Source organism: Desmodus rotundus, chromosome 8 (genome assembly GCF_022682495.2).
Source record: "Desmodus rotundus isolate HL8 chromosome 8, HLdesRot8A.1, whole genome shotgun sequence".
Lineage (NCBI taxonomy): Eukaryota > Metazoa > Chordata > Mammalia > Chiroptera > Phyllostomidae > Desmodus > Desmodus rotundus.
Genome location: NC_071394.1, coordinates 129,220,885 through 129,248,589, shown reverse-complemented (window position 1 = coordinate 129,248,589; position 27,705 = coordinate 129,220,885). Strand labels below are relative to the sequence as shown.

At 62.3% G+C, this 27,705-nt stretch overlaps 1 protein-coding gene across 5 annotated transcripts; it reads right to left on the bottom strand.

Moving 5' to 3' along the window:
* Positions 1 to 68: 68 nt before the first annotated feature.
* Positions 69 to 27,015, bottom strand: NBEAL2 (neurobeachin like 2). Of its 5 annotated transcripts, none has more exons than XM_053930366.2 (54): positions 26,739 to 27,015; positions 20,897 to 20,985; positions 20,691 to 20,819; positions 20,507 to 20,588; positions 20,295 to 20,419; positions 20,018 to 20,100; positions 18,378 to 18,463; positions 17,998 to 18,280; positions 17,728 to 17,834; positions 17,126 to 17,206; positions 15,629 to 15,712; positions 15,139 to 15,237; positions 14,051 to 14,652; positions 13,841 to 13,973; positions 13,635 to 13,754; positions 13,117 to 13,438; positions 12,836 to 12,918; positions 12,634 to 12,726; positions 12,034 to 12,208; positions 11,791 to 11,924; positions 11,301 to 11,460; positions 10,981 to 11,083; positions 10,657 to 10,810; positions 10,402 to 10,560; positions 10,049 to 10,208; positions 9,791 to 9,876; positions 9,102 to 9,620; positions 8,398 to 8,576; positions 8,145 to 8,304; positions 7,779 to 7,916; positions 7,326 to 7,685; positions 7,089 to 7,238; positions 6,829 to 6,986; positions 6,594 to 6,718; positions 6,373 to 6,508; positions 5,788 to 5,948; positions 5,372 to 5,688; positions 5,169 to 5,264; positions 4,670 to 4,794; positions 4,445 to 4,585; positions 4,130 to 4,260; positions 3,937 to 4,046; positions 3,729 to 3,846; positions 3,557 to 3,654; positions 3,370 to 3,486; positions 2,531 to 2,611; positions 2,349 to 2,446; positions 2,056 to 2,228; positions 1,848 to 1,942; positions 1,480 to 1,596; positions 1,224 to 1,382; positions 999 to 1,147; positions 597 to 732; positions 69 to 514 (listed from the first exon to the last, which is right to left on the bottom strand). In XM_053930366.2, the coding sequence occupies exons 1-54, from the start codon at positions 26,787 to 26,789 to the stop codon at positions 413 to 415; spliced, it is 8,232 nt and encodes a 2,743-aa protein (XP_053786341.1). In that variant the 5' UTR covers positions 26,790 to 27,015; the 3' UTR covers positions 69 to 412. The 5 variants fall into 5 exon arrangements, with proteins under 5 accessions (XP_053786341.1, XP_053786342.1, XP_024421735.3 ...); XM_053930367.2 differs by having other exon boundaries at positions 8,398 to 8,573; XM_024565967.4 differs by lacking the exon at positions 26,739 to 27,015 and adding an exon at positions 21,562 to 22,206.
* Positions 27,016 to 27,705: the final 690 nt, after the last annotated feature.

The window sequence follows — 27,705 nt, the reverse complement described above, 5'->3', positions numbered from 1 at the left end:
CGCCCCGGAGGGCTCCAGACCCAGGCAGGCTGGGACGCGGCGCGCAACATACTCAGAGGCGGAGCAGCTACAAAACTAGGCCCAGTTTATTGCCGAGAATGGGAGAGCGGGAGCCGCCTTAGGGGTTAAGGCCACAGTCCAGTCCCTGGGCTCTGCCGAACTGGGAACGGGGGAGGCTGGGCTCCCCGCCCCAGACTGTGCAAAAAGTGCTTCGCGGCCGCTAGGGCCAGTGCCAGGACTCCGGGCTGCCCCTCTGCCGGCGAGGGGCGGGACTTCCGGGAGTGACACCGCCCACGGATCCCTGAGCTGGCCGGGGGTGGGGCTCCGCGCACCCCCGGGTGCCGGCCGACGGTTCCGCCGACGTCTGGGCTAGGCCTCTGGGGCGGAGCCTGCGTGGGGGCGGGGGCGGGCGTCAGCGCGCCTCTTCAGGCCTGTACTCTGTCTCTCCGGAAGACACCTGCGAGATGCGCCGAGAGGACCGCCACAGCTTCCGTGTGAACTGGATGCTGCGCACCTGGTGCGAGGAGGAGCGGGTGGGGTCAGCCAGGACCACCACTCCGCGCCCCAGTCGAGGCCCACCTTGCCCTTAGCCTCACCTCGGAGGGCTGCCCCGCGCCCACCACGATAAGCTTGCCATCCTCCAGACCCACAAGCACATGACTGCGCTCCTTCGTCACAGCCAGGCTGCGGATGGGCACCTTCATGGGCAGGGGAGGCGCGGCCGGGAGCAGCCTGGAGGGGAGAGAGGGGATACACAAACTTGCAACTATGAGGCAGCTTGGCATCCAGCTGCCCTCATTTGAAGGATGGCTCAAGTGAAACCCTGATACAGGAAGTGATCTCCCACAGGTGTGTGGCTAAGACAGGCAAAGGGGAAGATCTCCCCACTGGGGGATGAGGACTTGCAGGAGGTGCCCACAGTGGGGGGCACCTCCTAGTATCCTCTGCCAGTGACTGCCGCCCTGAGGGACCATGAACCCATGAACAGTGGGGCTCACTTGTTCAGGTGGAGGATGTGCAGGGCACACTGGGCTGTGCCCAGCAGAACAAAGTCCTCTGTCACTGCCAGGGCTGTGGGCTGCTCTACCAGGGGCAGTGAAGCCCGCTGCCTCCCATTCACTGAGTACAGGTGCAAGGAGTAGGTGACCTGGAAGAAGCAGGAGGTGTCAGCAAGGACAGAATCCCAACCACCCCTGTCTTGACTGGGTGCTCCTTTCCCATACCTGAGCCCCGAGACGTTCCCGCGCTGAGCTCTGAACCACGATCTGGCCCTCAGACCCCAGCGCCAGGTGGGACACGGGTCCAGGCAACATGTTCCCCGGGGGGCGTAGTGCAGCCACAAACTGGCCACGGCGTACAGTGTGGATGATCACAGTTCCATCCTGTAGGAAGGCAGCTTAGGGCGCTGGGCAAGGCACTCTGGGTCCCAGGGGCAGTGCCCAGCAAACTCGGCCTCCCCTAGCACAGGTGTACACACACCTCGGATCCAGACACAGCCATGTCCAGTTCAGTGCTGATGGCCACACAGCTCACTGCAGCCTCGTGCCCATACAGGACCTGCAGAGGCTTTGATGCCAGCCCCACTGAGAGACCATCCTGTGGGAAGCCAAGGCTGGCTCAGGACTGGGGGCATCCCATCATCCTGGCCCTTGAACGAGGATGCTAAGGCTCAGAAGAGTGAGGGCACTATGCAAAGCAAGAGAGCTGGAGGGCTGTGGAGCCCCAGACTTGCTCACAGCAGTAGATGGAAGAGGAAGAGAGAAGGACAGCACTGGAAGCCTACTAAGGGGCAGGTGGGCTGCAGGTCTGGACTATGGGGGCCCCATGGAGCTGCCCACCCAGCACACCTTCTGCAGGAGCTGCCACACCATGCATGTGGTGTCCCGGGAGCCTGAGATGAGGTAGATGCCACAGGTGTCCAGTGCAAGGCAGGTCACTATGTCTGCGTGGGTGGGGGGGGAAGGTCCAGGTAGAACAGAGTAGTCACACCTTCCCTGGCCAGCCTCAGAACCCAACCCCGACCTGCCCCATCCCCAGCTTCCAGGCTACTCGTACCAAGGTGGCGGCTGATCTGGTTCAACAGCTTGCCCCGCTGTAGTGCGGTCACTCGAAGGCTGCCATCCCAGTGGCCACCACTGAACAGCAGCTTTCCATCGGGGGTGACTGCCAGGGCTTGCCCACTCACGCCACTGTCTTGTACCCATGGGCCACTCAGCAATCGCTGCACCCTGATCCAGTGAGGGGGATGACAGGTGAGGCCCCCAGAGACCTTGCCTAGACCCAGTGGCTACCCGGCATTCTGACCGGGTGGAGGGGTGCCCAACCCTGCCCATAGCCCTCTGTCTTACTTGGTGGACTCTTTGATGAAGCTGAAGTAGTTGCTTATGTTACGGTCATAGGGCAACCAGCTGTGGGTGCCCAGCAGCCCATTGGCACTCACGGTCACCTGTGAGCAAGAGGGGCGGAGGCAGGTTTGGGGCAGAGCCAGAGAGGGGCTGGAGCTGGGCAGGGGTCTGCCCAGTACACTTACCAGCATGTCTGGGGCCATGAAGGAGTGGAGCTGTCGGTGGGGAACCAGGGCCAGCACCAGGGGCACACCATCACTGATGGCCTGTGGGGAAGAGTGCGGGGCTGGCTGTGGCTGAGAGGCCAGCCAGGCTCACACTGCTTGCTCCCTGGGGCACCACTCCTTTTGCCCTCAGCCCCCAGGGGTCACAGGCTAGGTGCCATAGAGGCTGAGGTCCCTCTGGGAAACATGCATGAGACCAGTGGGTCTTCAAGAGGGCATCTCAGAAAGTGAGTGAGAGCCCTGGCCGGGTAGCTCAGCTGGTTACAGCATCATCCCAATGCACCGAAGTTTTGGGTTTGATCCCCGGTTGGGGCACATATAAGAACTGAATTCATAAGTAAGTGGAATGACAAATTGATGATTCTCTCTCTGTCTCTCAAATCAAAATAAAAAAAGACAGTGAGTGAGAAGCTGGGATGGACAAAGAAGATCCTCCCAGAGGCTCACGCTTGGTCTCAGCCTTGGTCCACCTACCCCATTACTCCACGTGCCTCCAGCATGCCCGGCAGAGGAAGGCCTAGGGGCATTCTGATACATAGACAGGAAGGAGTGTCCAAGCCAGATGCCCTCCCCTGTGGCCTCACTGTGGCTTTCGGAGATGGCTGAGTCAACACCTGTTCCCCACCCCAATGAAGAAGGCCCCCCCACCACACTCCCACAGGGTCCTCCCACGTTCACTTCTTTTTCCAACATGTCTGAGTATCAGTGACCTTGATTTAGGTTTTCTGTCTGCCCAGAAGGTTGGTAAGGACAACAGGTGAAATTCATTTCACAGGAAGTTGCGGCCCCTCTCCTCTCACCTCTGCGAAGAAGGCCTTGAGCTGGTCCAGGTGCTGGAAGATGCTGGGTGAGTTAGTGTCCAGACGCGCCAGGCGCTGGGCTGCTTCCTCAGCTGAGAGCCGAGCAGGATGTGGCTCCTGTGGGCGAGTGGCCAGTTAGCACTGCGGCGTGGACATCCCTGAGCACCATTCTCCAAGTTGGCCTTACCTTTAGCAGCTGACAGGGAGTCTGCCCAAAGTTGCTGATAATGCCCTCCAGAGCCTTCCGTTCCCGCTCATCCGCCACGTGGTCCAGGTCCACAGCCCCTGGGCAGGCAGGTAGAGCAGTCAGGACCCCTGTGCCCTCTGCACTCACCCCTCCTCCTCTGTGCCCAGCTCACCCTCATAGGTGCAGTAATAGAAGACATTGAGGGCCTCCTCCGCAGCCAGCCCCCGCTGCTTGTAGCCAAAGATGAGGTCAATCCACTTGTGCAGGTGGGCAGACACGTACTCTGACTCCTGGGGGCAGGGAGGAGTGGTCAGTCTAGGGACAGACAGCTGACCCCTAACCCTGGCTGTCCGCCCATCCATATGTGCTCATGTCCTCACCAGAGCCTGCCGGTGCTGCTGGATGAAGTCCTCAGGAGAGCTGGCCCACGGGGGCAGCACCACGTCACCCACCTTCTCGTTGGTCAGCTGGAGGCAGCCCAGGTCAAAGCCTGGAACAGAGGACGGGGCCAGCTATCTCCACCTTCTCCCTGACCGCTCCAGCCCGTGTCTCCGTCCCCACACCAGCTCTTACCATTCTGGTTCTCCAGGAAGTCGGGGAAGTAGAAGAACTCAGGGATGAGCTCCTTCACATCGGCCAGGCTGTCCAGGCGGGCCTGCCAGGCTGCGGCCACCGAGTGGAACTGCCGGTCAGAGCAGTCAAAGCTGGGGGGAGGGGCACGGGCCAAAGTGAGGCGGGGAGAATGGGAACCGGGAGGGAGAAGGCATGGAGGGGAAAAGAACGGCAGAGAGGCAGAGGGCCCAGGGTGTCTGAAGGACCTGCCTCTCCCCCTCATCTGCTGGCCTCCCCCCACCAGCCACCATCTGCCCACCACCCTTTGGGCCTCACCGGCCACTCTGCAGCTGGATGTGCAGGGAGGTGAAGGGTTCCACGCGGATGAGGTAGTGCATCACGCCCGCTGCATTGGAGTAGTGGGTGCCATAGTGGAACTTGTCAATGGTGCCTGCGGGGTCCTCAAAGCTCTCATACCTGGAGTCACGGTTAGGGGCAGTCAGCAGAAGTCCTCCCCTGGCCCATCCCAACCTCCGAGCCCAGCCTCGCCCACATGCTCACTTCTCCCTCACAAGCTGGGCATGCTTGGGGTTCACCACACCGATGGGCTTGGACAGGTCCCGGAAGACAGCCGGGTTGCTGAGGTCCAGGGTTGGGGACACGTAGTCCTGTAGGACCCAGGGGAACTGGCCGCCCACCCGGGCAGGAGCTGCATGAGAGTCCTGATGGCCCACCTGCCCACTCTGCCCGCCCTCACCCTCAGAAAGATGGGCAGAGCCCACAGGTGGGGAACCACCCCTCGGAGGCACCACAGGAGGGCAGGACAGATGGCCGGGGGCAGAGTTCCCTTCAGGGAAAACAGAGGCCAGGAGGGGACAAGAGTGGGGCTGGGTGTGTGTGTGTGGCGGGAGGGCGGGGGGAGGGAGTTGGCAGGGAACAGAAGCCAAGTCTTAGGCAGCACCAGCAGAGCTCAGGGCTGGGGCCCCGATCAGTGCCTGCACTGGGCTGAACCTGGGCTGGAGGACCAGGGGGGCGGGTCAGACACGGAGCGGGCCCTCACCACAGGGTACTGAGACAGATCGTTGTAGGTCCGCCCCGCGATGGTGTTGAGCTGCATCAGGTACTCGAAATTGGATATCTCCCGCTGCACCCATTTCTGGGGGGCAGGGCGGGCAGGAGGTGAGCCGGCAGGGCTGTCCAGCAGCACTCCTTGCAACCGCAGGGTCCTGACCTCACCCACCCCTCCCACTCCAGGGCCCTCACCTGGGTGAGGCCTGAGGCACGCAGCATCTCCTGGGGGGAGCGGCTGCTTAGGTAGCCTTGGGCAGGAGGGCGCAGGCGCAGGAGCCACTTGTATACCTGGTTCCGTATCTGGGTGTGGGGTGGGATGGGGTAAGGCTGAGGCCTGGGGGCCTGGCAAGGAGATGAGGTCACAGCCCCACCCGCCTTGCACGGGAAGTTGAGGAAGTAGTTGGCCTGATCGATGAAGAAGAGTTCCAGTGCCGAACGGCGCAGGTTGAAACGCCGCAGGTGGACCTCGCGGAGCTGGGCCAGTGGGCGCCGGAAGTCGTGGCCAATGCCTGCGGGGATGGACAGCAGATGCAGGAATCACTCAACCCAGCCCCACCAGACCACAGCCACCCCCTGCCATCCCTCCAACCTGCTTCATCAGAACGCACCCTCCTCAGTTTCCACTCGCTCAGCGCTGCCATCATAGAAGTATATGTGCTGAGTGGTGACCTCCAGCAGCCCGGGGACCACAGCCACTATTGTGACCAGTTGGCACTCAGCTGACAGCACCAACTTCTCGTGCTGCTCATCCAGTTCCGCCGCCTGCATCCTGGGGATCAGCACCAGCTTCAGGCTCTGGACTTCGGGACCCCCTTCCCCATATGCCCAAGGAGCACGTTCTCTGAGTGCCGTCAGGTCAGAGGGGAAGAAGGAGCGGCTCAGGGTCTGGACTAGCCCCAGGTCCTGCCCCTGGGTTTCTTGCCAGGACATGAGCTCACGTTCCCAGCTTTCCCTCGCCTGGACCCTGCCTCTCCCATGGGGCCCATCCTAGCTCTGGGGCCTGGGACGAAAGAGCAACTACCAATTCTATTAGCTCTTTCCAATCCCCCACCTGATTTGGGACAGTCCCTTCAGGGTGTTTAGCTCTGCAGCAGAAGAGGGAATGGACTCGGGTCGATCCACCGGCAGGCACGCACACGTGGGGCAGACCCCTGGCCCGCTGCCCCGGTCGGCTCTCTCCCAGCCCCACTCACGCAGTCTCCAGGGAAGCCAGCTCATCCTCGCCCAGCTGGTCTTCCTGCAGCTCCTCGGGGAGGGCGCTGACTTTGGCCTCTTTGGTCACTGCTAGAGGCAGCGAGGCTTCCTCGGTGGGTGTTAGGGGGGCCTCACCTGCAATCAGGCCAAGGGTGCTCAGCCAGAACTAGGCAGGACAGCATACAAGGTTGGGTGGACCCAACTCAGCACACCCTCTCACCTAGGTTGTCGCGGAGGGCACTGGCTTCCAAGTGAGAGTTGAAGTGATGGTTGGGCACCAGCTTCAGACGCATGCGCGAGTATGTCTCGGCGCTGGACATCTTCCACCGGGGTGTGGGCGGGTCCCTGTAGATTCATCCCAGGTGATTCTTCCCAGGCCTCACCCCAAAGGCAGTGTGGCTCTTCAGGTCCCAGTCTCCTTCGAAAGCCCCGCCCCTGCCCCAAGCCCCACCCACCTCAGGGCCCAGGCCCCACAGGGGTTGGAGAGCTGACGCCACAGCGCCCCCCAGTGCAGCAGGACAGTGGAGTGCTGTGCTGCCTGCTGCTTCAGCACCGAGGCATAGCGGAGTCCCTCCAGGCGCGCCCGCCGCTGCACGGGTTCCAACACCAGCTCCTAGCGGATGGGGGAGTAGAGCAACGGGTGAGTCCTGGGGGCGGGGGGCTGCTTCTTATTCCTGTTGTGGCCCGTCAGGGGTCCCTCACCCCAGGAGCTCACCTGGAAGTCCCGGCAACTATGTGCCCGCTCCTGCTGGCGCCGCTGTCCACTGCTCATGAGTGTGTCGTAGCAGGAGTTCCAGAAGCCCGACATGAGGTCGTGGCTCTTAGCGTAGGTGTCCATTTCGAACTGGGACATGGTGGGCTGCACCTGGAGGGTTGGGCAGGGAAAGAGTGACAGTGCTCGATGTGGGCTCCCAGCCCACACTTCTCTCCTCGTGTCCCCACCTCCAGGCACCTGCTTGTCGATGAAGTGACGCCATTCAGGTGTGGCACAAAAGTCCTGGAAGTCCTCAAAGAAGGTGGGGCTGCCATTGGTGGGCGGCAGGGAAGGCAGCCCCCACTGCAGCCCCAGCGGTTCGTAGGCACGGTCTAGCAGCGTGCGCACCAGCGGCACCAGCCAGGAGCAGCGCTCGGTGGATGCGGCAGCCGTGGCCGGGGGCCCCTGGTCCTCGGGGGCCACCTTGCAGGGTGAAGCATGAAGCGCCCGCGCCAGCACGGCCTCCAGTTTGGAGAGCACATAGCAGGCCTCTTGGTGGCGCATGGGCACCGCAGTCTGCAGCAGCGAGTGCAGCCTCACATGGGCCTGGGCGTGCAGCTGGGGGCGAAAGAAAGTGCAGGTGGCACCCAGCCACTCCCTGAGCACCCTGCACCTGCACCTGCCCCTCCCCCATGACCACTCTCTGTCCACCTGTGGGTCCTCCAACAGGATGTAGCCAAGCACGAGGTGCAGCCCAATCTGCGCCATCTCTCGGAGATCAGCGGTGCCGTTGGCCAGGTGTGGCCAGGCTCCTAGGCGATCAAGCAGGCTGCATACACCTTCGAAGAGCTGCCACACAACATATTCCCGGCAGCCATCACCAGATGAGGCCAGAAGCCCAGGGGAAGGGAGCAAGGGAAGGTCTGGGCAGGGGACCAGGTTGGGTTTCTATATATAGGCAAGTCCTTGCCCACAGTCACCTGTGCCAGCCCTCCTGGGGCTGCACACGTGTACTCATCCCCCCAGACCAGCGGGCTCAGGGGAGCACACAGCTCACACCCCTCTGAGGGGGCGCACCTTCTCACTCCATAGCTCCTGGTTGCCGTGGCCCTCAGCGCACAGGAAGTCCTGCAGCAGGCGCAGCAGCCAAAGCACCTGCTGGGTGAGGCTGGCCAGGACCCCAGGAAGGGCCTTTTTGATGTCGGTCAAGGCTGACTCCAGCATCATCTCCAGGAGGCTGGGGGTGGGCGAGGGACTCAGGTGTCTCCCTGACCGCCTGCCTTACCCTCAGGCTTCCGCCTAACCCCAACCTCCCGAGATGCCTCCTCACCTGCGCTTGATGCAGTCTGGTGGGCGCACTAGTGTGGCTGAGGCCCCCAGCTGGGTGAGCACTGAGAAGACCTGGCCACGTTCCCGCCAAGCAGCCTCGTCACTGCCTTCCACACCCCGCCATGTCACCAAGAACAGCACGTTGGTGAGCAGGTTGCACAGCTCCTCCTCAGGGGTCTGCTGTGGGCACAGATAGGAGGTGTGAGGGGTGGGCTGGGGGCGCAGAGGTCAGGCTGACCCCACATGATCCCTGTTCAGCACCCCTTGCCCAGCACTAGGAAGGACAACAGGAGGCAGAGCATTCTGCCCACAGATGGCCTGGCTCTGAGGCCTGGGAGAGTGGTGGAGCGGCCTTGGCCGCTGCCTGGATTCCAGGGAGAATCCTGGGGCTTCAGTGACTCCTACGGTCTGGCAGTTCAAAAATTATACCTCAACCTCACAGGCCTCAAGAACTGTCCTGGAATCCTCTGGAAGAATGTCATAGAATAAGCAGAGGCCCATCCCCAACCCCACGAGCACCAGGCAGGACCCCCAGAGCCATCCGTAGGCCTGGGAAAGTCTCTGCCCTATTCTGAGACCCCACTGGCAGCTGCAGCCGTGATGTCAGACAGGACTGCACCCAGAGAAAGGCTACAGGGCCTGCCTTGGATCCCAGAGGTGTCCTCCCTTAGTGCCACGCAGTTGCAGAGGGTGTGCCCGTCTCACCTGAGGGTTGCTGGTATTGGAGATGTCATCCCCACTGAAGGTGGGCTCGGGGAGGCTGCCATCTTCCAGCACGTTGGACAGACTGGAGCTATGGCGGCCACGGGCAGCGGGGAAGGGCCGGGGCCCATCCAGCGGGGAAGGTGTGCCAGGCTGGCTGGCTGGAGTAACAGTCCCACTGCTGCCACCACCGCCGCCACCCGTGGTACTGTCTGAGCCCACACTGGACCGTTCCAGGCCCAGGTCAAAGGGTGCACAGAACGGGGACAGAGCTTGGTAAAATGCATCAGGGTCAGGGCAGGGGGCCTCTGAGGGCAAGAAGACATCTGAAGAATCAGGGGACTCAGAGGGTGGCTTGGGGACAGCTGGCTCTGGGGAGGCGGGCAGCTCCGGGGGAAAGGGCAGGGGACTGCCGGCCGTGGCAGCCTCCAACACGTACAGCCGGGTCAGGACATCCTGCCAGCCAGCCTGCCGGGCCAGCAGCCGCGCAACATCAGGCTGTTTGTGGATGAGGTGGAAGAGCTGCGGGCCGGGGCACAGCAAGTGAGGGGCGCGTCCAAGAGATCTGCTCCTGACTCCCGTACTTGGGCTTTGCAGGGGACGCTTCCAGAGACCCCTCACCCCTGGCAGACAAAGTGAGTCCTCAGGGTAGCATCCCCACCCCCGCCACAGCTTCCGCTTCCCACACCCACCTGGCGACAGATGTACAGACGGACGCTGAGGTCAGCCTGGAGGGACAGCTGCACCATAGCCATCAGGTCTGAGAGGTTCAGGCAATCTGGGAGGATGACCAGAGGGGGCCTGCGTGACTGACCCCGGCCAGGAGTGCAGTCCCCTGCTGGCTCAGCCTCAGCCCCTGTGCCAACACCTTCCCTCTTCCCACAGGCCCTCTTCTTGGATCCACGTCGCCCCTGTACCTGGCCCACCTTTTGGCCCCGACCAGGTTGTACCTGTCCCCAGGAACAGCTTATAGAGGTCCTGGCAGAGCTGAAGGGAGATCGCCGCCTCTGGCAGGCAGGCGACGAGCCCCTGGAGGCCATACTCTCGAAGCTGGAGCCGCTGGCGGCTCCGCTCAGGTAAGCGCTCATTCTGCTGCAGCCTGCACAGGATCTGTACACGAGTGGGGGGGGGTCATCACTGGGAGGAGGTTACTGTAGGGGGGGCCGTCACCACGCAGGTGTGTGGTTCCAAGAAAGGCTTGCAAAGGCGGCCTCCCCTGCCAGCCCAAGGCCTGCGGCACCTCCCTGGACCTCAAGCAGGGGTCACAGCCAATGGGATGCCAGGGTTGGGTGGGCTGGTGTACCTGGCAGACTCGGTCGGACAGCAGGGGCAGTGACCGTGGCTGCACTAGCAGTGCCAGCAGCACCTCCAGGCTCCCCGGCCCCAGCAGGAAGACAGCCAGGGACTCCTGTGCCGACGAGCCCTGCAGCAGTGCCAGCAGCAGGTCCAGGACGCCCACCACCTCGGGGAGACAAGGGCTCACACTAGGCTGGGCCTCCCCACGCGGTCCACACCCCACCTCTCCACCAAGCCTCCCCGTCACCAAGCTCCAGCCTACCTGGCCATCATCACCTGAAGCTGCCAAAAAGTTCAGCACGACCTGCAAGTCATCAGCTGGAGAGCTGCGGACCAGGAACTCGCGCGCCAGGCCCAGGAGTGAAGTCTGCACTGTGCGCATGTCGTCGGCCGCTAGAGGGCGCTCCCGCTGCGGGCTGGACGGGTCCCGGCAGGCACGCACACCCACCGAGGGCCAGAGGAACACAGAGGCACAGAGGGGACAGAACATGGAGAGTGGGCAGGTGAGCGGACTTAACTGCCCGGTCCCCAAGGCCAGAGGCCGCTGGGTCAGCCCCTCGGCCATCTGCCTCCTGACCAGCCTCACCTGTAGTGGGTGCGTAGGGCATCGAGGATGAACTGGACCCCATACTTCTTCCGCAGCTTCTGTCTGTGCTCGCGCACTATGCTGGACATGTACTGGATGTGGCCTGAGTGGGCATCAGCAGAGGGCTCAGGCCACCAGGGTGAGCTGGGCGGGCCCTTTCCAATCCTTCTACCAGATGCCTCCAGGGAGGGTCATGTTCTCCTCAGACACCCCAGAGAAAATATGCCCCCTCAGATCACCCAGAGTGGGGTTATAACTTCTTAGAACCTCCACCACCACCCTTCCTGGCACTGTCCCTTCACCCGAGTCCCCACACCTACCAAGGCGTACAGCAAAGTCACTGAGGGCCCAGAGGTGAAAGTTGAACAGCAAGTGCTGGTAGAGCAGGTACAGGAGGGGTCCACTGCCCTCGGCTGCCACCTGCTCCATCAGCAGCTGGGCAGACATGAGCACATTCATGTCCATGGCCCAGCTGGGCACCTGGAGCAGAAGGAGCTGGGGTGAGATGTCAGGCCCTTCCCACCCGCTGCCGAGCCTCCACCCAGCCTGGCACAGGTGGACGGACACAAGCTCCTGCCTGCTCAGAATCCCTCAGTGGCTCCATCCTGTCTCCAAAGTGCAAGCTCCCCAGCCTGCTGTGCACAGCCCTGTCCCAGCCTGTGCTCAGCCAAACCCTGCCCAGCCTTTCAAAGCCCACTCCAGTGCCACCTCTCCCAGGAAGTTCTCCCTGACTAACAGCATCTTGGTCCCCCGACCAGTCCCCCTGGTCAGACAGGGCAGCTGCCCCCTCTCTGGCCCCAGCAGGCTAACCTTGCACAGGAGGGCCCCAATGATGGCAGGTCCCTGGCACTGCACCAGGCTCTCCTGGTTCACAGCATGGCCCTGCAGCAAGTTCCGCAGCATCAGCAGGAAGGCAGCTACTGCATTCCTCTCCATCCGCTCCTCTGCCGGCCACCAGGAATGGGACGGATGTGTGTCAGGGGCCTGCCAGCGGCCACAGAGACCTCAGGCATGCCAGCACGCCCTCCCCCCCATTATACCAGGGACACTGACCTGAGGACTTGCCCAGTGGGAGCAGCAGGCCCTGGGTGTTGTGGCCAGAGGTCAGTTCGGGCCCCACAAGGTCATGTGTTTCAGCTGGACCCGCCTCGGCCGCTTGGGGCTGTGCAGCCACTCGCTCTAGCAGGGGCAGCAGGGCACCCATGCCTCCCACACAGTTCACCACATCCTAGGGGTGGGGGCTGGCTGTGAGAGGGTAGCTCTCTGCCATTTCCTGACCCATGCCACCCAGCACACCCTCCACTCTGAGAATCTGGGTCCAGAGAGTTTGCTCTCTTGAACCCAGGTCTCCTAAGACCTTCCAGGCCACAGCCCGGCAGCTCAGTGGGTTAGAGCGCCATCCCAATACATAAGGTTGCAGGTGAGGCCTCCGGCCAGGGCACGTACAAGAAGCAACCAGTGAATGCAGATAAGTAGAACAACAAATCCATGTTTCTCTCTCTCTCTCTCTCCCACCTCCCTTTCTCTGACATCAATAAAATAAATAAATAAAAGACCTCCCAGGTTGCAGTGTCCCTCCCCAGCCCACCCTGCACACACGTGCCCATGCTCACATTTCCTGCACACGCCACCCACATGCACACACACACACACCTTCACTCCCCAGGTCTCCACCGTGTAGCCCGTCAGGCGGCCATCCAGCCCATGGCCAGGGGACAGGTCCAGGCAGATGTTGTTCTTACAGGCCTGGGGGCACAGGGTGAGCAGGCAGCAAGGGTCAGCTGTAGGAAGGGGAAGCAGACAGCGTGGGAGCCAGGGGGAGGTAACAGGGTTGAGCCAACTGTCCCCCCAGTACCTGAGGAGAGTAATGGAGGAGCAGCTTGGTGCCAAGTTCATGCAGTTCACTCTCCGGCTTGAAGGGGGCTGTCTCATTGGGCCCTGGGGGTTGGCAGGGGCCTTCAGACCTTACTGACCCTCCAGCCAAACCCCATCCAGAGCCCTGATCAGAGGACTCCCAGGGACACCTTCTTCTGCTGGACCCCTAGTTTCTGGCCTGGGCATTTTGTAAGTCCCAGCCACCTGAGTCTGGGACACGGGAGGCAGGGCTGAGGCCAGGCAGGGGCGGGGACTGCATACCCAGCGCACACAGGACCTTCAGGACCTCCGCCTGCAGGGCTTCATGGAAGATGGCTACGGCTCCCAGCTCACCCTCCAGGGAGGTGGGGCTGCCCCATCGAGTGTCCTGTGTGCCTGCAAGGGTGGAGCTGATGCTGCCCTCCTGCAGGGGGGCTGTCAGCCCAGACCCCGAGCTGAGCTCTGTGGTGGCCGGGACTGACTGGGAGCGGATGAGGGTGGGATGAGTGTGAGCCAGGGCAGTGGGGACTGGTGGCGCGGGCAGCCCCGTGGTGGTGGTCGTTGTGCGGTGCCCAGCGGAGCCGATACAGCAGGAGGAGAAAGGCTGCGGGGTTGGGAGAGAGGTCAGGTCACAGCGAAGCCTGGGGTTTCCCCTACATCCAGTTCATCACAGTGACCCCCACGGCTGCACAGCCCCCAGAGGCGAAGTCTGCGGCCTGGGGACGGGGGAACACTGGGGATCCAGACCCCACCCTGCCCAAGTCCGCCCTGGTACCCAGAGCCCCCCCCGCCCGGCGCACCTCACTGAGGGAGGGACAGCGGAGGGATGCGGTCTTGACCAGAATGCCGTCTTTGTACACATGTACCAGGTTCTGGCTGAAAATCCGGCGCCCGGGCGTGTGGACGACGGTCACGCAGTGCTAGAATAGAAGCCACAGCCTCAGGCGGTAGGTTCAGGCTCGGTGCCCCCTCCACCCTCCTGGGCCACATGAGGATGGAGGCTCACCCAGGCAGAGTCGGCAAAGGTCACTTCAGGTAAGCTCATGGTAAAGTACTCCTTCCGCGTGCACACAGCCACCACCAAGGTCCCAGCCGCCGTGAAGAAGGCCTCAAACCCTGAACCACTGCTGGTGAAGAAGCTGGGGGCAGGACAAGCCTGTTATGCCTGCTGGTTCTCTCGCTCACCTGGCCCCTCTGCCCTCTGGCACTCACCCACCTGTACAGCTGCTTCCGCTGGAGTGGCCGGGTGGGGGCTGGGGCGGGCGCTGCAGCCGTGGGATGCAAACAGAGCCAGGCGTGGAAGGTGAAGCCGGTTCCTGGCCATCGCTGCACCGGGGGCACCATAATGCCCGCCATGCTCGGCGTGAGGTCAAAGTAGCGTAGGGCTCGCGCAGGGCCCTGGTGCCGGGCCATGCCTGATAATGCGCGAATGATGGCACCTGCGTGTCGGGCCTTCCCTGCCTCAGCTCCTCCTGGCTCCGAGTCCAGCCCTGGTGGGGGGCGAAGCAGGCGACGCAACTCCAAGGGCCTTAGTGACACCCGGCCCAATGCTTGCAGCAGCGCCAGCAGCTGCTCCTGGCAGCGGGCCCCCAGGGCTTCTCCCACGCTGAGCGTTTCCAGCAGGCAGCCCACCAGACCTGCCTGCACGCACGTGGCGCGGCTGGCGGGGCAGCTGTCACAGAGCCACCAGAGGCGCTGTGCTAGGAAGAGTCTCAGCTCAGCGGTGGGCAGTGCTGGCAGCCACTGCATCAGCACCAGCACCGGCTGCTCGTTGCGGATGGGTGGCGACGGGCGTGTGCTATGGTCGCCCTCCACAGCCTGTAGGTGGAGAGAGTGTGACAGTTCCTGGGCAGCTGGCATGGAGCAGGCCACCCGCCAACAATGAGGCCTCTTCTCTCTCAGCTTACTTGCCTAAAACGTGGGAAAAGCAGCGTGTGCTCCCCCACTCTGCTCACAGGGCTGTCTGAGGCTCAGAAAGTCAGAGGCGTGTGGACAGCCGTCTGTACTAGCGATAGTCCTACAGCCCCACTGACCCCCGAGCCCTGGCTTTCACTCTGGGTTGGCCTTCAGATCCCAACTTCTTGTCCCCAGGGTAATCCTGAAACTTGTTAACAGGCAGCAGCTTCCAGACCCACGCAGCCCAGCACCCTCACCCCAGTGACACTGACACAAGTGGTCAGCTGCAGGTCACAGCGTGCACTGGCCATAGTCGGCACAGTCCCCAAGGTGGAGAGCTGGCCCTCTGTGGCGGCCCTGATGCAGCCCTGGCTGCCCCTGGGACCCTGAGGCAGCCCCCGCCCTCACCATGTTGAGCAGCTCTTGAAGCAGCCGATGGGTGGGGGGGCCGTGGCTCTGCAGGACCTCGTGCAGGTGTGGGTAGCCAATGCGCTCCTTAAACACCTCCTGTGCAGGGTTGTGTGGGCGGGGAGGGACCGTCATGGGGGCCCAGGGCAAACTCACGCCCCACAGAAACCCTGGGGGGGCAGTAGCTTTTGGGGCTCCCTCACCTGGCCTGTGCTGGCAGGGGCAGGGGGCTATGGAGGGATGCAGAGGTGTGGGGCCACCTCAGAAGGCTGCAGGTGGCGGTCAGCCCTCAGGTATCCTCCCCCATCCAGCCCTGACCCAAAATATCCAGCTCCAGGGCTGACTGATGACCTTGCACACCCAGTGGCCCGAGCTGCACCTCCCCAGCTCACCTGCTCTAATGACCACCAGCCAGGCTGGTTCTGGGGCCACGTGGTTAATTTAACCCGCACCCTACCCCCCTGCTGCAGGCGGACGACGGTGTCCTCACCTTGGCGGAAGGGGAGCCGCTCATGATGCAGGTCAGCACTCTGACTACGTGGACAGCGATGGCATCTGTGTCCTGGTCCAGTACCTTGGGGTGGGGAGGGGCAGTCAGCAGAGGCAGGGGCCAGGGCGTTGCATCCGGCAGCACCCTGCAGCAAAAGGGAGCGCAGGGCCAGGAGAAGGTGTCCCAGGGCAGGTGGCTGAACGGGCTGGGGGCCCTGGGAGCGTGGCTCCCCTGCCTGGGCACCAGGCCCTCTGCTCCTTGCCCGAGCTGCGGCCCCTCATCCTGGCCCTTGGGCCCTCTCTGAGCAGCTTGACAAGACCCTCTGACAAGGGGGCCAGGGAGGGAACCAAGGCTGCGAAGGGCCTCGTTGGGGCAAATCAACAGTGGCCCCTCTCGCCACATCCCTTGCCACGCCTGTCTGATGGTCTCTGGGCCTCTGTGCACTCCCACCCCCACCCAAGACACACACACACACACACACACACGTGCAGGCAGGCTGGCAAGTGCCCCATCACCCGTGATGATTGACAGGGGGTGGGGGAATTTAGGGATAATCAATCACAGAATGTTAGAACCGGAAGAACCTTCGAGACCTTTGAGTCCTACCCTGCCCCTTGCCCGCTAGATTCAGGTGGGGGACACTGAGGCTCACCCTGGCTGAATCCAACAGCCACAGGCAGGTGGCCCACTCTCCTTGCCCTGCTCTGAGGGGGTCAGGAGGGCTGGGAGAGTTTGTGTCAGTTGGTGCTAGGCTGTGCTTTGGCTCCTCAGCTCTGCCTGGCTCCCCGAGTGACCTCAGGCCACCTTCTTACCCTCTCTAGGCCTCAGTTTCCTCATCTATAAAAACCAGGAGCCTCGCCTGCCTCGTAGATGAATGGACATGCAGGCTCTCAGAAAATAGCCAAGTGCAAACAGAACACAGGCTGCCTCCTGAGGATGAAGCTAGGGTGGGGTTCTGGGGTCTGCGGACCAGACACTGAACCACCAGAGAGGATGCCCCCCACGGAGCCCAACACTCTGAGGCTTCCTAGCCCCCATGAAAGGTGAGGCAGGGAGCACCTCAGGAGGGGATGAGAGGGTGGGGTCGCCCAGGGACCTGTGTAGGGCAGGTGCGAGGATCCATGGAAAGAAATGGCCCTATGGATCCTCAAAAGTAGGGGGCCCTCCTTTTGCAGAAACGACTGCAGCCAAATCCCTGTGTATCTGTCTGGGCTGTTTCCCTTCTATGAAAGGGGTGCAGGCGTCTGAGTTTCGAAGGTTCCCTCCAGCTTGGCACAGCCAAAACCCAGCTCCCAACAGCGACACTGGGCAGGACACCGATCACTCCTGCCAGGTTCCCTCAGGCAGCATGGGTCACCCAGCCCCATCGCCAGGCCACACTGGGCCTTGCACCTGTCTGCACATCCCCTGCATAGTGCAGAAAAGGCTCAAAGAGGTAGCCCGGGGGTGCATGCCCAGGGAGGTCAGTTTCTGAGCTGGTTGGCCCCAGGGTGGTACCTTCTGGACATCGGGCTCAGTCAGTAACCGGGTAGCCAGGTCACTGTCCCCCTCAGGGGGCGCCCGGGCCTGCAGGTATAGCTGTGGGGAAGGGGGAGGGTACAGGGTTGAGGCAGAGGAGAGAGGAGGAAGATGAGGGAGGGACAGCATTAGAGCGGGTTCTGGGATGGCTGTCTGGACTTGCCCCAGAAGGGAAGGATGCTCCCTGAGCCCCAGGCTGAGTGCCCCTCCAGGCCCTGGAGAAGGGGAGGAAGCTGAGCTACCCATGCCCTCTCAGAGGGACAGAGCCAGGCAGTTAGGCAGGCAGTGGGAAGCACTGCATGCAAACCGCTGAACCATCCTGCTGCTCCTGGAGCTGGAGCTGGGGCTGGGGAAAGGAAAGACAAGGGGCCAGGGCAGCATCTCTCTCTCACAGCAGCCCCTCCCTGTGGGGTTCAGAGCGGTCCTCAGCCCCAGGCCCTCCCACCACACTGCACGCCATCCCGCCAGCCACGCTCCCCCAACCTGGGGCAGCCCACGTTTACTCAGCACCTTGGCACCCCCACGTGGCCCCCCAGCCTCCGGTTTCCAGGCCTTCCACCCACACCCCGAGCCCCGCCCACCTTGCTGTTCTGGATGAGGCGAATGAGATGTTCAAAGCAATTGTTGCTGAGGAAGGTGGCCTGGAGCACTGGCCTGTCCTCGCAGGCCAGCATCATGGGGATGGCGTCTGTGGAGGGGTTGAGGGTCAGTCCTGCCCAATCCCCTCCCAGCAGTACCTATTGTCAGCCTTAAACCTTCCTCCCTGTACTGCCCAGTCCAACCTTCCCATCGTCACTTGGGCCTTCACCTCTCAGGACCACCTCCCCAAGAATCTGGGAGTCCACACTCACCGAGCATGCTGACTCGGAGGGTGACAAGGGCCTCTTCAGGGCCTGGGCTCGGCCCAGCCGGCCAATCAGCATTAAGGACTCGGAAGTAGCCCTCCAGCAGCGTGCGAAGCTCCGGTGCTCGGTGGGGTGTGCGGCTGGCGTGCAGGACGTGTACTGCACCCACCAGCGCCTCCAGCGCCAGCGACACTAGGCGGGAGTCTGGGGCCGGCCCATGGCCCCAGCCCTGCACCACATCCAGCAGGCCCTGCACAGAGCTGGTGCTCACGGCCACCTGCCCATTCTCCTGCAGGTGTGGACAGAGATGGGCAGTGGGCAAGGGGCGCACCCAGCAGAGACCCCGAGTTGGCCGCCCTCTGGCCCACAGGCTCCTCCCAGCCTACCGTGCCTCCTGCGAGGATGGCGCCGAAGAGGTGGATGAGACGCAGCAGCAGCGTGGGAGGCAAGCGATCTGCATCCTGCAGGCTCTCTAGGTAGGGTGGGATGGGCGGGACAGGACAATGTCACCAAGCTCGCACGGCTGTGGATCCACCAGGGGTCTACACGAGAGGTGGGAGCCTTGGGGTGGAGACAGGGAGGCCCGACCCGAGGGAGGAGACCTAAAACGTCATGGCCCTACACTAGGAGGCCTGAGGGGGGCACAGCCCTTCTTTGGGGAGCTTAAAAGGAACACGGCCTCTCCCCAAGAACCTGGCTAGCTCCCTAGATCGCCAAGCCCCGAAGTGGAGACCCAGGGGTGAGCACATCCCACCCCCACTCTGCCTCCCCATGGAAACCAGGTTTTAGTTTCTCAGATGCAAATCTCCTGGTCCCCCTGCCCTGTGGCAGTTGGAGCCTCCCCCAGTGACCTGCTCTGGGGACCCTGCTTGTGCCTAGCATACATTTGCCCCCAACCCCCACCCATGCCCCTTCCGGGGAGTTCTAGGGGTTTTCACAGAGTTGTATGTGGGATGGAGAGGATGCCAGGCCAGACTGAAACCCAGAGAGAAGAAAGGACCTTCCTAGGTCACATGGGTGGTGTGTGTGGCAGGGAGGGGCAAAAGCAGGGCTGGCCTGATTCAGGGGGGATGGGCTGGGAGGCCTAATGGGGGACAGGGCTTTAGAGGTAAGGCCTGGGAGCACAGCTGCCCTGTAAAGGGAGAGGACACAGTGGCCAAGGCCTGGTGGCGGGTCACCTCGTTGCATTCTAGGGATGAGAGGACGGGACCATGGCCAGGGTGCAGCGAGCAAGTAGGGCTGGAAAGGAACGCTGGGGGGATGGGCAGGGTTTGATCTGGAGGGTGTCGGGTCACTACCGTCTACAGCAGAGGGAACAAACTCCAGTTTGTCCTGGGAACAGCACTCAGCTAGTGGGAGAATGGAGGCTGGGAACTTCCCAGGATGCCTCCCCTCCTAGAGCTGGTGCCCCATTCCAGGGCCAGGCCAGCAGCTCCATGAGACATCCAGAGACAACGAAACACTTTCTGTCCCAACAGGCCACCGCCTTCCCCAGCCCAGCTTCCCCTAGCAAGGCAGCACCCAGCCCTGAGCCCACCTAAGGTCCTGGCCAGTCTCCTTCCACTGACAGAAGAGAGGGTGCCCAGGAAGAACAGGGGGCCAGAGACATCCTGGAGGTCAGCTCCTCCAGGAATGAGGGAGTAGGAAGTGGCGACACTAGTGAGGAGGGGAGGAGACTATGTGGAGGCTACAGGCACAAAGGGATTGCACTGGGAGTTTTAAGATGGTCCAGATCAGAGAGGGATGCAGGCGGTTGGGGTGGACCCAGGAGATTCGAGGGAAGAGGGGAGGGAAACGGACGTCCCCACCTGATGCCAGGCCTTCGCTACAGCCCAGAAATTCCTCATTTTAATGCCCTTTCTCTCCTCTGCCCCTGAAGCCTCCCAAACTGGCAGGGTTCTCCCAGCCCTGGGTGCAGCCACCACTAAGCCCACTAAGCCGGTCGGGCCTTTGTAAGGGATGGGCAACTGCAGGAAGGGGTTCCGGCTTGGGGGCGGGGTCAAGTGGGGAAGGGGCGGGGCCTGACCTCGAAAGAAGCCTCTGAATTCAGCGGGCAAAGCAGCGGGAGGGAACTTGTATTTGCTCTTCTCCTTGGCACTGATGACCTCCCTGGGGGTGGCGATGCGGTGGTCAGGGGCAGGGTGAAGCCAGGCACTTCACCCTTCATCAGTCACCTTCCCCTCACCAGCCGGCACACAGCCCCCTCCCACCTCCACACCTTTGCCTGAGCAGCCACCCCCATCCGCCATCCTCTCCCCAGCCCCCTCAGGGTCCTCTCTGCTGGAGGGAGGGCCGGCTCTCACCCGCTGTGCTGGCGCCGCCAGGTCTGGTAGGGGTCGAAGAGGCCCTCGCTGAGGAGGAGGGCATGCAGGGCTACCTCCTCCAGCTTGGGGCCCTGGCCTTCCTGCGGTGGCGGGGATCCTTTCAGCTGGGGGGGGAGCGTGGGGAGAAGTGGAAGGGGGTTAGCTGGGCACTGACTACTACCTGCCGCCCCTCCAGATACAGCCCACCTCACCTTGGCCACCAACCGGGTCAATAAGGCCAGCACGCGGGGCACCAGCACCCGGCCCCAGCCTGCCTCCACATTGTCTGGGTTCCTGGGAAGCGAAGGATGAGACAAGTCACAGAAATATGCAGGTGCCCCCTCTGGCCCACAGCTCCATGCTCTCCCCACCTCGGAGACGACAACAGGGACCCACCTGCAGAGGACAATGAAGAGCTTGAGCAGCAGCAGGGTTTGCTCCAGGTCCCCCTCGTCCAGCTGCTCCGCCAGCACCTGCAGCGCATCCAGCGGCAGCAGCGGCACCTCTGCACCTGCCTCCTCTGGCCTGTGGGGAAAGAGGTCACTGGGGCGCTGAGGACCCCTTGGCTTCTCCTCCCTCCATGCAGCCAGCACCGGCCTCACCTGCGTGGCTCCAGAGACGAGAGTGAGATGCTCTTCTCGAAGGCGCCTACAAAGGCCTTCAGCCACTGCTGCAGGTAACCCAGGTCCTTCTGCAGGTTTGGGGGAACAGGGGTGGGGATGGAAGGGGTGCAGTAAATGTGGGGAACAAGGGGATACAGACAGAAGTGGAGAGTGGGTGGAGGTGGACACAGGATAGACAGGGAATGGAGGCAGAGCGGTGGGGGTGGAGAAAGGAGTGACAGGTACGGTGGGGGGGGGAGGACAGGAAGTCAGAAGGTCAGCATCGGAAGATTGCTGTACATATTGACCACTCTCCCAGGCCCCCCCACCTGCTTTCCAGTCTCTTGTTTCCCCCTCCCTAATCTTTGGGGACGTAGGCAGGCCTGACATAGGCAGGGGAGGGGCTTAAGTGCATACACACTGGTGCTGGGACTGAAGGTCTTCCACCCACCAGCCATCCCTGACCCAAAGCCTTGGGCTGGGCTCTTGCCTGCCTCCTTCTCCCAGCTCAGCAGCCACCACGTCAGGACACCTTCCTGGACTGTAGACCCCAGGGTGCATACGCACTGTCAGACAGGCAGACCCGTGCATAGGCACATCCCCCGAATGCACAGGAAGGATGTCCTATCACACCCCAGGAAGCTCCACCCACCCTGGCTGGTTACCTGGACCCCAGGCCCCAGAGCTGGTTCCATGGGCAAAAGGGGCAGAGGCTGAGCCCGAGTCTGGGTGCCGCCAGGGAAAATTGGGTGTGAACGGGAAACGTCCCCTCCCGCCCCAGCCAGGGCAGGAAGCGCAGAGTCACGATGGGGGAGGAGGGCCGCTTCCTCCCGGCAGACCGCAGGGATGTGGGGGGGCCCTGGGGCACCCAGGGCCCAGCAAGAGAAGCTGTGAGGGACCTACCCCAGCACCAGGGGTGGTGCCTAGAGTGCAAAGGGGCAGGGTTACACTGCTCTGCGGGGGGGCTTGAGGACCTGAGGCTAGTTTTACTGGCAGGAGATGGGGCCTGGAGTGAGGGCAGGCCTATCTGGGCCCAGGTTCTGACCTCTGCTGTGACAGTGCCTGGCATCGAATGCACCCGGACCTCCCTGACCTGGGCTGGGGGCAGGCCCCTGTCTGTGGCATGGGTGGGTGGCTGGGGCTGTCTGCCAGGGGGACAGAGACCACTGAGCTGCCTGGTGCCGTGGTCTTCCTAGACCTGCTTGCTCTACCCCAAACCTGACGTCAGCCCTGGCTTGCTTGGTGTCTTACCTCAGCGTTCAGACCTTGCCTCAAATCCTTCACCCCCGCCCCGCCAACCACCTCACTGGGGGAGGTTACAAGGGGCAGTACACAGAAACTGCTGAACTAGCGCCTGGCATGGAGTGTATCTCCAGTACTCCTCAGTTACCACCGCTGCCCCGTCAGCTAGCCTCCCACCCTACCATGAGCTTTAGGGCAAGTCCACAGAACCCCCTGCCCGCCACTGACGCCCACATGGGTGGGGCCCTCTGTATCGCCAGCTTGGGTGCTCATGCCCAACCAGATGCCCCAGCCCAAGGATATCACTCACTGTCCCACCCCAGGGGTCTGAACATGCTTTGCTCTCCAGGTTTCCTCTGCCTAAACGCTCCCCGTCACAACGAGCACCTTTCCCCAGACCCACCCCTGTCTGGTGCTTCGGAGGCTGGGGTCGCCCAACTGAATGTGGTTGGGAGCACGGGTTCTGGAGTCCAGACCTGGTTCTCACACTTGCTAGCTTGTTACCTCACACTATGTTTCTCTTTGCCCTGCAGCTGCCTCTTTAAAACGCATCCGTTTGCTTAACTGGTCAAGACCCTCCCACTATACCCACCAGCACGTGGTCAGGCCAGTGGGAGCTCACCCCCAAACCCAGGGGCTCTGCCTTCCCAAGCCTCTGGCATACCAGGACAACCCTCAGCATCTCCCCACCCATCTCCGTGAGTGACAGATGAGGGGCCAATCCCCAGTGTGCTGCCCCAGGCACGTGGAATGGGAGTCTCTCGGTGGGCCCCAGCAGAAAGCTGGGAGCTGGGCAGGGAGAGATCAGAGCTGCCCGAGTGGAAGCGTGCATCTCCACTCCTGGAAGAGGCAGGCAGATCCGGGACAGGGTGGGGTCTGATCAGGATGACCTGTTTCAGGCCCGGGGGTCTCCCCACTCCGCAGCATGGGGGCGGGGTGCGGATGGCAATGAGAAGTTGAAGGTGGCTTCCAACTACACCAGGAGTGGAAGTCAGACTTGGAGCACTTCAGACCAAGGGATGAAGCAGGAAGATGGAGACTTTGCCAGGGCAAGGACACCTGAGGACAGTGGTCCAAGTGCCCAGGTGGCCGGGCCAGTTTCTGCCCCTTACTTGGGGAAGGAGTCTTGGGAGGGGTAGACCTCCTGGTCTCCATAATACCCTTGACCCATCACTCTGGAAACCAGGAATTTCCTTCGAGGGTCCCCAGAGTAAGAGACCTTGTTACCATGGGGACCCCACAATTCCACATCAGCTCCCCAGTTGCCATAACAACACCAGGGATTGAACTCTCCCAACCCTGAGCTCTGCTTCCCTCTGTAACTCTTCAGCCCCACCCCCTTCAGTTGCCTGGGTAATGAGGGCAGGGAGGGGGAAACCCTGGCTGCCCTGGCGGGGCGCGGAGGAGCCGAGGTACTCCACCTTCCTTTTCCCCATTATAAGAGGGTGGACTGGGGCACAGGAAGGCATATGACCCAGCTAAGGTCCCCAAGGGAGCAGAGGACCTGACTGGGTTTCCATGAGGTCATCAGTCAGGGGTGAGGAACCAGGGAGGGGTGGGCAGAGCAAGGTCAACTCTAGCTCTAACCCGGTCTCCCTGGGACCCTGAGTCCTCAATGACAAAACTGGAGGTTGAGCCTGGACCCCCGACCTGGAGCCCAAATGTCTGCCCTGTTCTGACCTTTGCGATTGATCTGGAGTGCTCCTCAGCACTGGTGCCCTCACTGGGGGCGTTTTGAGGGACACTGCTGCTCCAGTGGAAAAGGGGCCACTCATTTGTATGTTATTTTGCATAATCTTTCCATGCTGCCCTAAGCCAGCCTGTGGGGTGCCATCCCCAGCCCCCTTACCCTCTTACCCCTTTCCCATGCGTTCCCTGGAGAGGCCCTGGTGGGTTGAGTCCTCCGGATATGTCCCCACCTGTCCACAGGGGCCCCCCTCACTCCACTGTCCTGTTCTTGCTCCCGCTGTTCCTGTCCCCTCTGGCATGGCTTCCTTGGTTGGCCACTGCTGTGGCTCTCTCCTCTGTCCAGCTGTTCAGCTGAACCCAGGAAGCCCCTACAAATGTGAGGTGCTGGGGAGCTGCGAAGTAGTGACACAACAGGGGTTAAAAGGGGAACACCCTGGGATGAGGCCCGGCTTGGTTTGGGGAAGGGGAGGGGAGGTTCCACGTGGAGAAAACAACCTGTAGAGACCCACCTGAGGCTTCCTGCCCACAGGTCTAGACCTTTCCTGGGCAAAGGGGCACAGGGCAGAGGCTGGGCAGGGGCTCTGCTGGGCTCTGCCCCAAACTTGTCTAATGACCTTGGTATGACCCTGCCTTGGTTTCCCCATGAGGGCCCCAAGGGACTCAGACTGAATGATGTGGCACTCTCCCCTCCTTCAGGAGCCACGCACAGGCCCTTCCTCCTCTGGGAGCCCCCAGCTGAGCAGGGCCCACAGGGGTAGGGAGTGGGGGGGGGCCTAAATCTGGGATCTGTGAGGGGAATGGAAGGGCAGAAAGGGGGTTACTCCCTAGGGCGGGCCAAGACCCACAACTGGGGAAACAGGTTTGCCAGCTGATGTCAGCTCTCGCTGCTGAAGGGAGGGGCACAGGTGCTGTGGGAGCCTTCTGGCTGAGTGGCTGGCCAACTCAGGGGTCTCTTAATACCCTTTATCAGTTCAGCCCTTTACCTTAGCTCCCCCCTCCCCCCAAGTACACACACACTTGGTCCTGAGCAGGGCCCCAAGCAGCACAGCGAGCACTCCCTGGGAGCTGGCACGGAGGGGTGGGGACAGTGTTCCGGGAGCAGGAGCAGCGCCGAGTGGGCAGGAAGGCTGAGCTGAGCTTCCTCCCCCCAGGCGGAGCGGCCCCGCCTGGCTTCCAGTTCACACTCACATCCTGGCTTTGTTTGCCAGGCCCCAGGCTGCCCCCTGCCTGTCCAGGCATCCAAAACTGCAACCAGCCAGCGGGCGCCCCATACCTGCCCCCTGAGGTGAGGAGCTGGGGGGTGGAGAATCAGCACAGATAAGGGCTAAATACCTCCTGAGGCAATAGTGGGGCAGCCCATTTGCAGAGGTCATCTAGAAGGGGTAGCGGGATGCACCCTCCCCCAGCAGCATGACACCCAGCCTGATGATCCATCATTAACATCCCTCAGACTCATCACCTGGTCACAGGTGAAGAAACTGAGGACTGTGAACCTGCCCATGGCCACAGGGGTGATCAGAGGCATGAGGGCCAGGGGCAGGTTTCCTTCTGGGTCTTTCCCTCCTTTACAAAGACCAACCCTTGGAGATGGAGACAGAGTCTGGGGTGAGGGAACCCGATGGGGCCCGGGATGCGGGAGCCTTCTGCGGCCCGGACCAGCCACACTGGCTACCTGTCTGCAGAGCATAGGCCACTCCTGAGGTCGGGGTTGTGCCAAACTTACAGACAGGGAAGCTCGCAGTAAAGAGCTTGCCTGAGGTCACACCACAGAAGGACTCTACTCCACGCAGTGCCTCCTGCCAGGGCCTGGACCTCTGGCCACCTGAGTGGACTCAAGAAGCTGTGGCCCTTATGACCTGGATTCCAGCTCCCTGGGGCCCCAGACATGGCCTGTAGTCCTGGGAGACAGTTGGACAGCCTCTTCACAGAGGGCCTGCTGATCTGAGCATGAACTCCTCCCCCCCCAGACAAGATCGGGGGCATACAATAGTCCATTGTGCCCAAGGTGCACCTGAGCCAGGAGCACGATGCCAAGCAGGTGCAGGGAGGGAGGCTGGTGCTGGGTGAAGGGGAGGGGACATTACACAGGGATTCCTCCATGCTGTGGATGCAGAAGTGGGGTCCCATGTGCATGAGACACAGAGTTTGGGAGACACCAGGTTCTCAGCTCTGACAGACATCCGGGTCAGTCACTGTCTTCACCTTCTGAGGCCACCTGAGGTAGCCTCTGAGACAGGACGGCGAGGGGGGGGTGCTCAGGAGGAAACGGCCTCCCTCCAACCTTTACCGACATTCCTCCTAGCTCGCCCCGCTACCGCCACGCTCTGCATCTAAGGCAAATCTTTTCTTGGACCTGGACCCGGGGCCGCTTGGGGTCAGGCAGGAGCTCATCACTGCCGGTTCTCTGGGGAAGGGGTGGTGTCAGAGTTGATTCGAGTCGACTTGCCGTAGGGACGCCTCCACTGCATACCCCTAGCTCACTCGGACTCTAGGGCCCTGACCACCCAACGGGGCCACACCCACAGGAGGGGCGAGACCAACTGCAAACTAGGGCTCTCAGCTCTTCGCGACCGCGCCAATCTTTGATTTTCTTTCCGGAACTCAGTTTCCCAATTTGTAAAAAGGGAAAGTGCCGGGCAGTCTTGGTCCAAGCCCTTCTCCTCCCGCAAGACTGACGCTGCGCGGTCCGCATCCAAGGGGTTCTTATTAACTGCGCGCCCGCGAGGATAGTAGTACCCCAGGTGTAAGTGCCAGTGGCACCGGAGGGCCCGGGGCGCACGCTTGTGTGCGGAGCCCGAGCACGCCCAGCGCGCGCGAATCTACGCGGCCCCGGCGGCGCGGGGCGCAGGTGCAGCCGGTGCGGGACGCGCGGAGCTGGGGACACCGCGGGCGCGGGGCGGGGCAGCCTCACCTGAGTGTAGTACAGCAGCCACAACTCGTAGAGCCGCTCGGAGGCGGCCATGGCCCGGCCCGGCTCCGGCCCTGCTGCGCGCCACCTGCCGCCGCCGCCTCCTCCGCGCCGCCCGCCGGTTGCCCTCGGCCAGGCCCATGGGCGGAGGGCGTCACTCCGGGGCGGAGCGGCGCGGTACTACTGGGGTAAGTAGTACTAGCCCCCGCCGCATTGAGCCACCCAGATCTGCACGCCCCTCCTCCCTCAGACCGCCGCCCGGCTTCCTGCACTTAGCAGCCGCCACTGCCGCCCCGCCCCTCCTGGGACCGTGCAAAGGGCGGGGAGCTGGGCGGAAGGAGGTGCCTGAGGCCCTGAAGGGCGCCCCTTAGCCCCGCCCTCCGCAGTCCGCCCCTTACCAGTGCCTTGGAAAGGGCCAATCTGAGCCCTGACGTTTGTCGGGGTCAGAGATTCCAGACTTGCCCTGGGCCCAGATACGCCTGGGATGCAGCCCTCCCGGCTGCTATTGCCACCGTTCGTGCAAGGGAAAGGCTCGCGGGATGAGGGAAAGGAGCGGCGGACGGTGGGCAGTGTCCAGGGCCCTTCAACAAGTAGTGATAACATAACCATGACGACCACTTGTAGAGCTTACCACGTGGCAGGTGCTGTTCTAAGCGCTTTATAAGACCGAAGTGGCACTTTTTGCATCTACTGTTTGTGGAGCAGGATGGGGATCAAAGAGCAGCAGAACAAGCCTGAAATAACCTCTGGTGTGCCCTCCATCTGTCGGGCAGATCCCTGGGAGATTTAGCCGATTGTCGGCGGTGCTCCCCTCCAGGAAGTTTTCCTAGTTGCTCTAGTGAGAGCACCTTCCACTCCAGGGTTCAGCACTTACTTCACATTTTTTTTCTTTAACCTTAAGACGTTAAAGGCAAGAGGGTGCCCCATGCCTTTGTTCTACAGAAGGAGAAATCGATTCCCAGATGGGCCA

Coding starts and splice junctions, on each gene's coding strand:
- NBEAL2 (XM_053930366.2), bottom strand. CDS start 26,789: ATGGCCGCCTCCGAGCGGCTCTACGAGTTGTGGCTGCTGTACTACACT. Junction 14,653..15,138: donor TTCAAGAGCTGCTCAACATG/GTGAGGGCGGGG, acceptor CTCCACCTACAG/GCTGTGGAGGGCGACCATAG. Junction 2,229..2,348: donor TTCATCAAAGAGTCCACCAA/GTAAGACAGAGG, acceptor TCACTGGATCAG/GGTGCAGCGATTGCTGAGTG.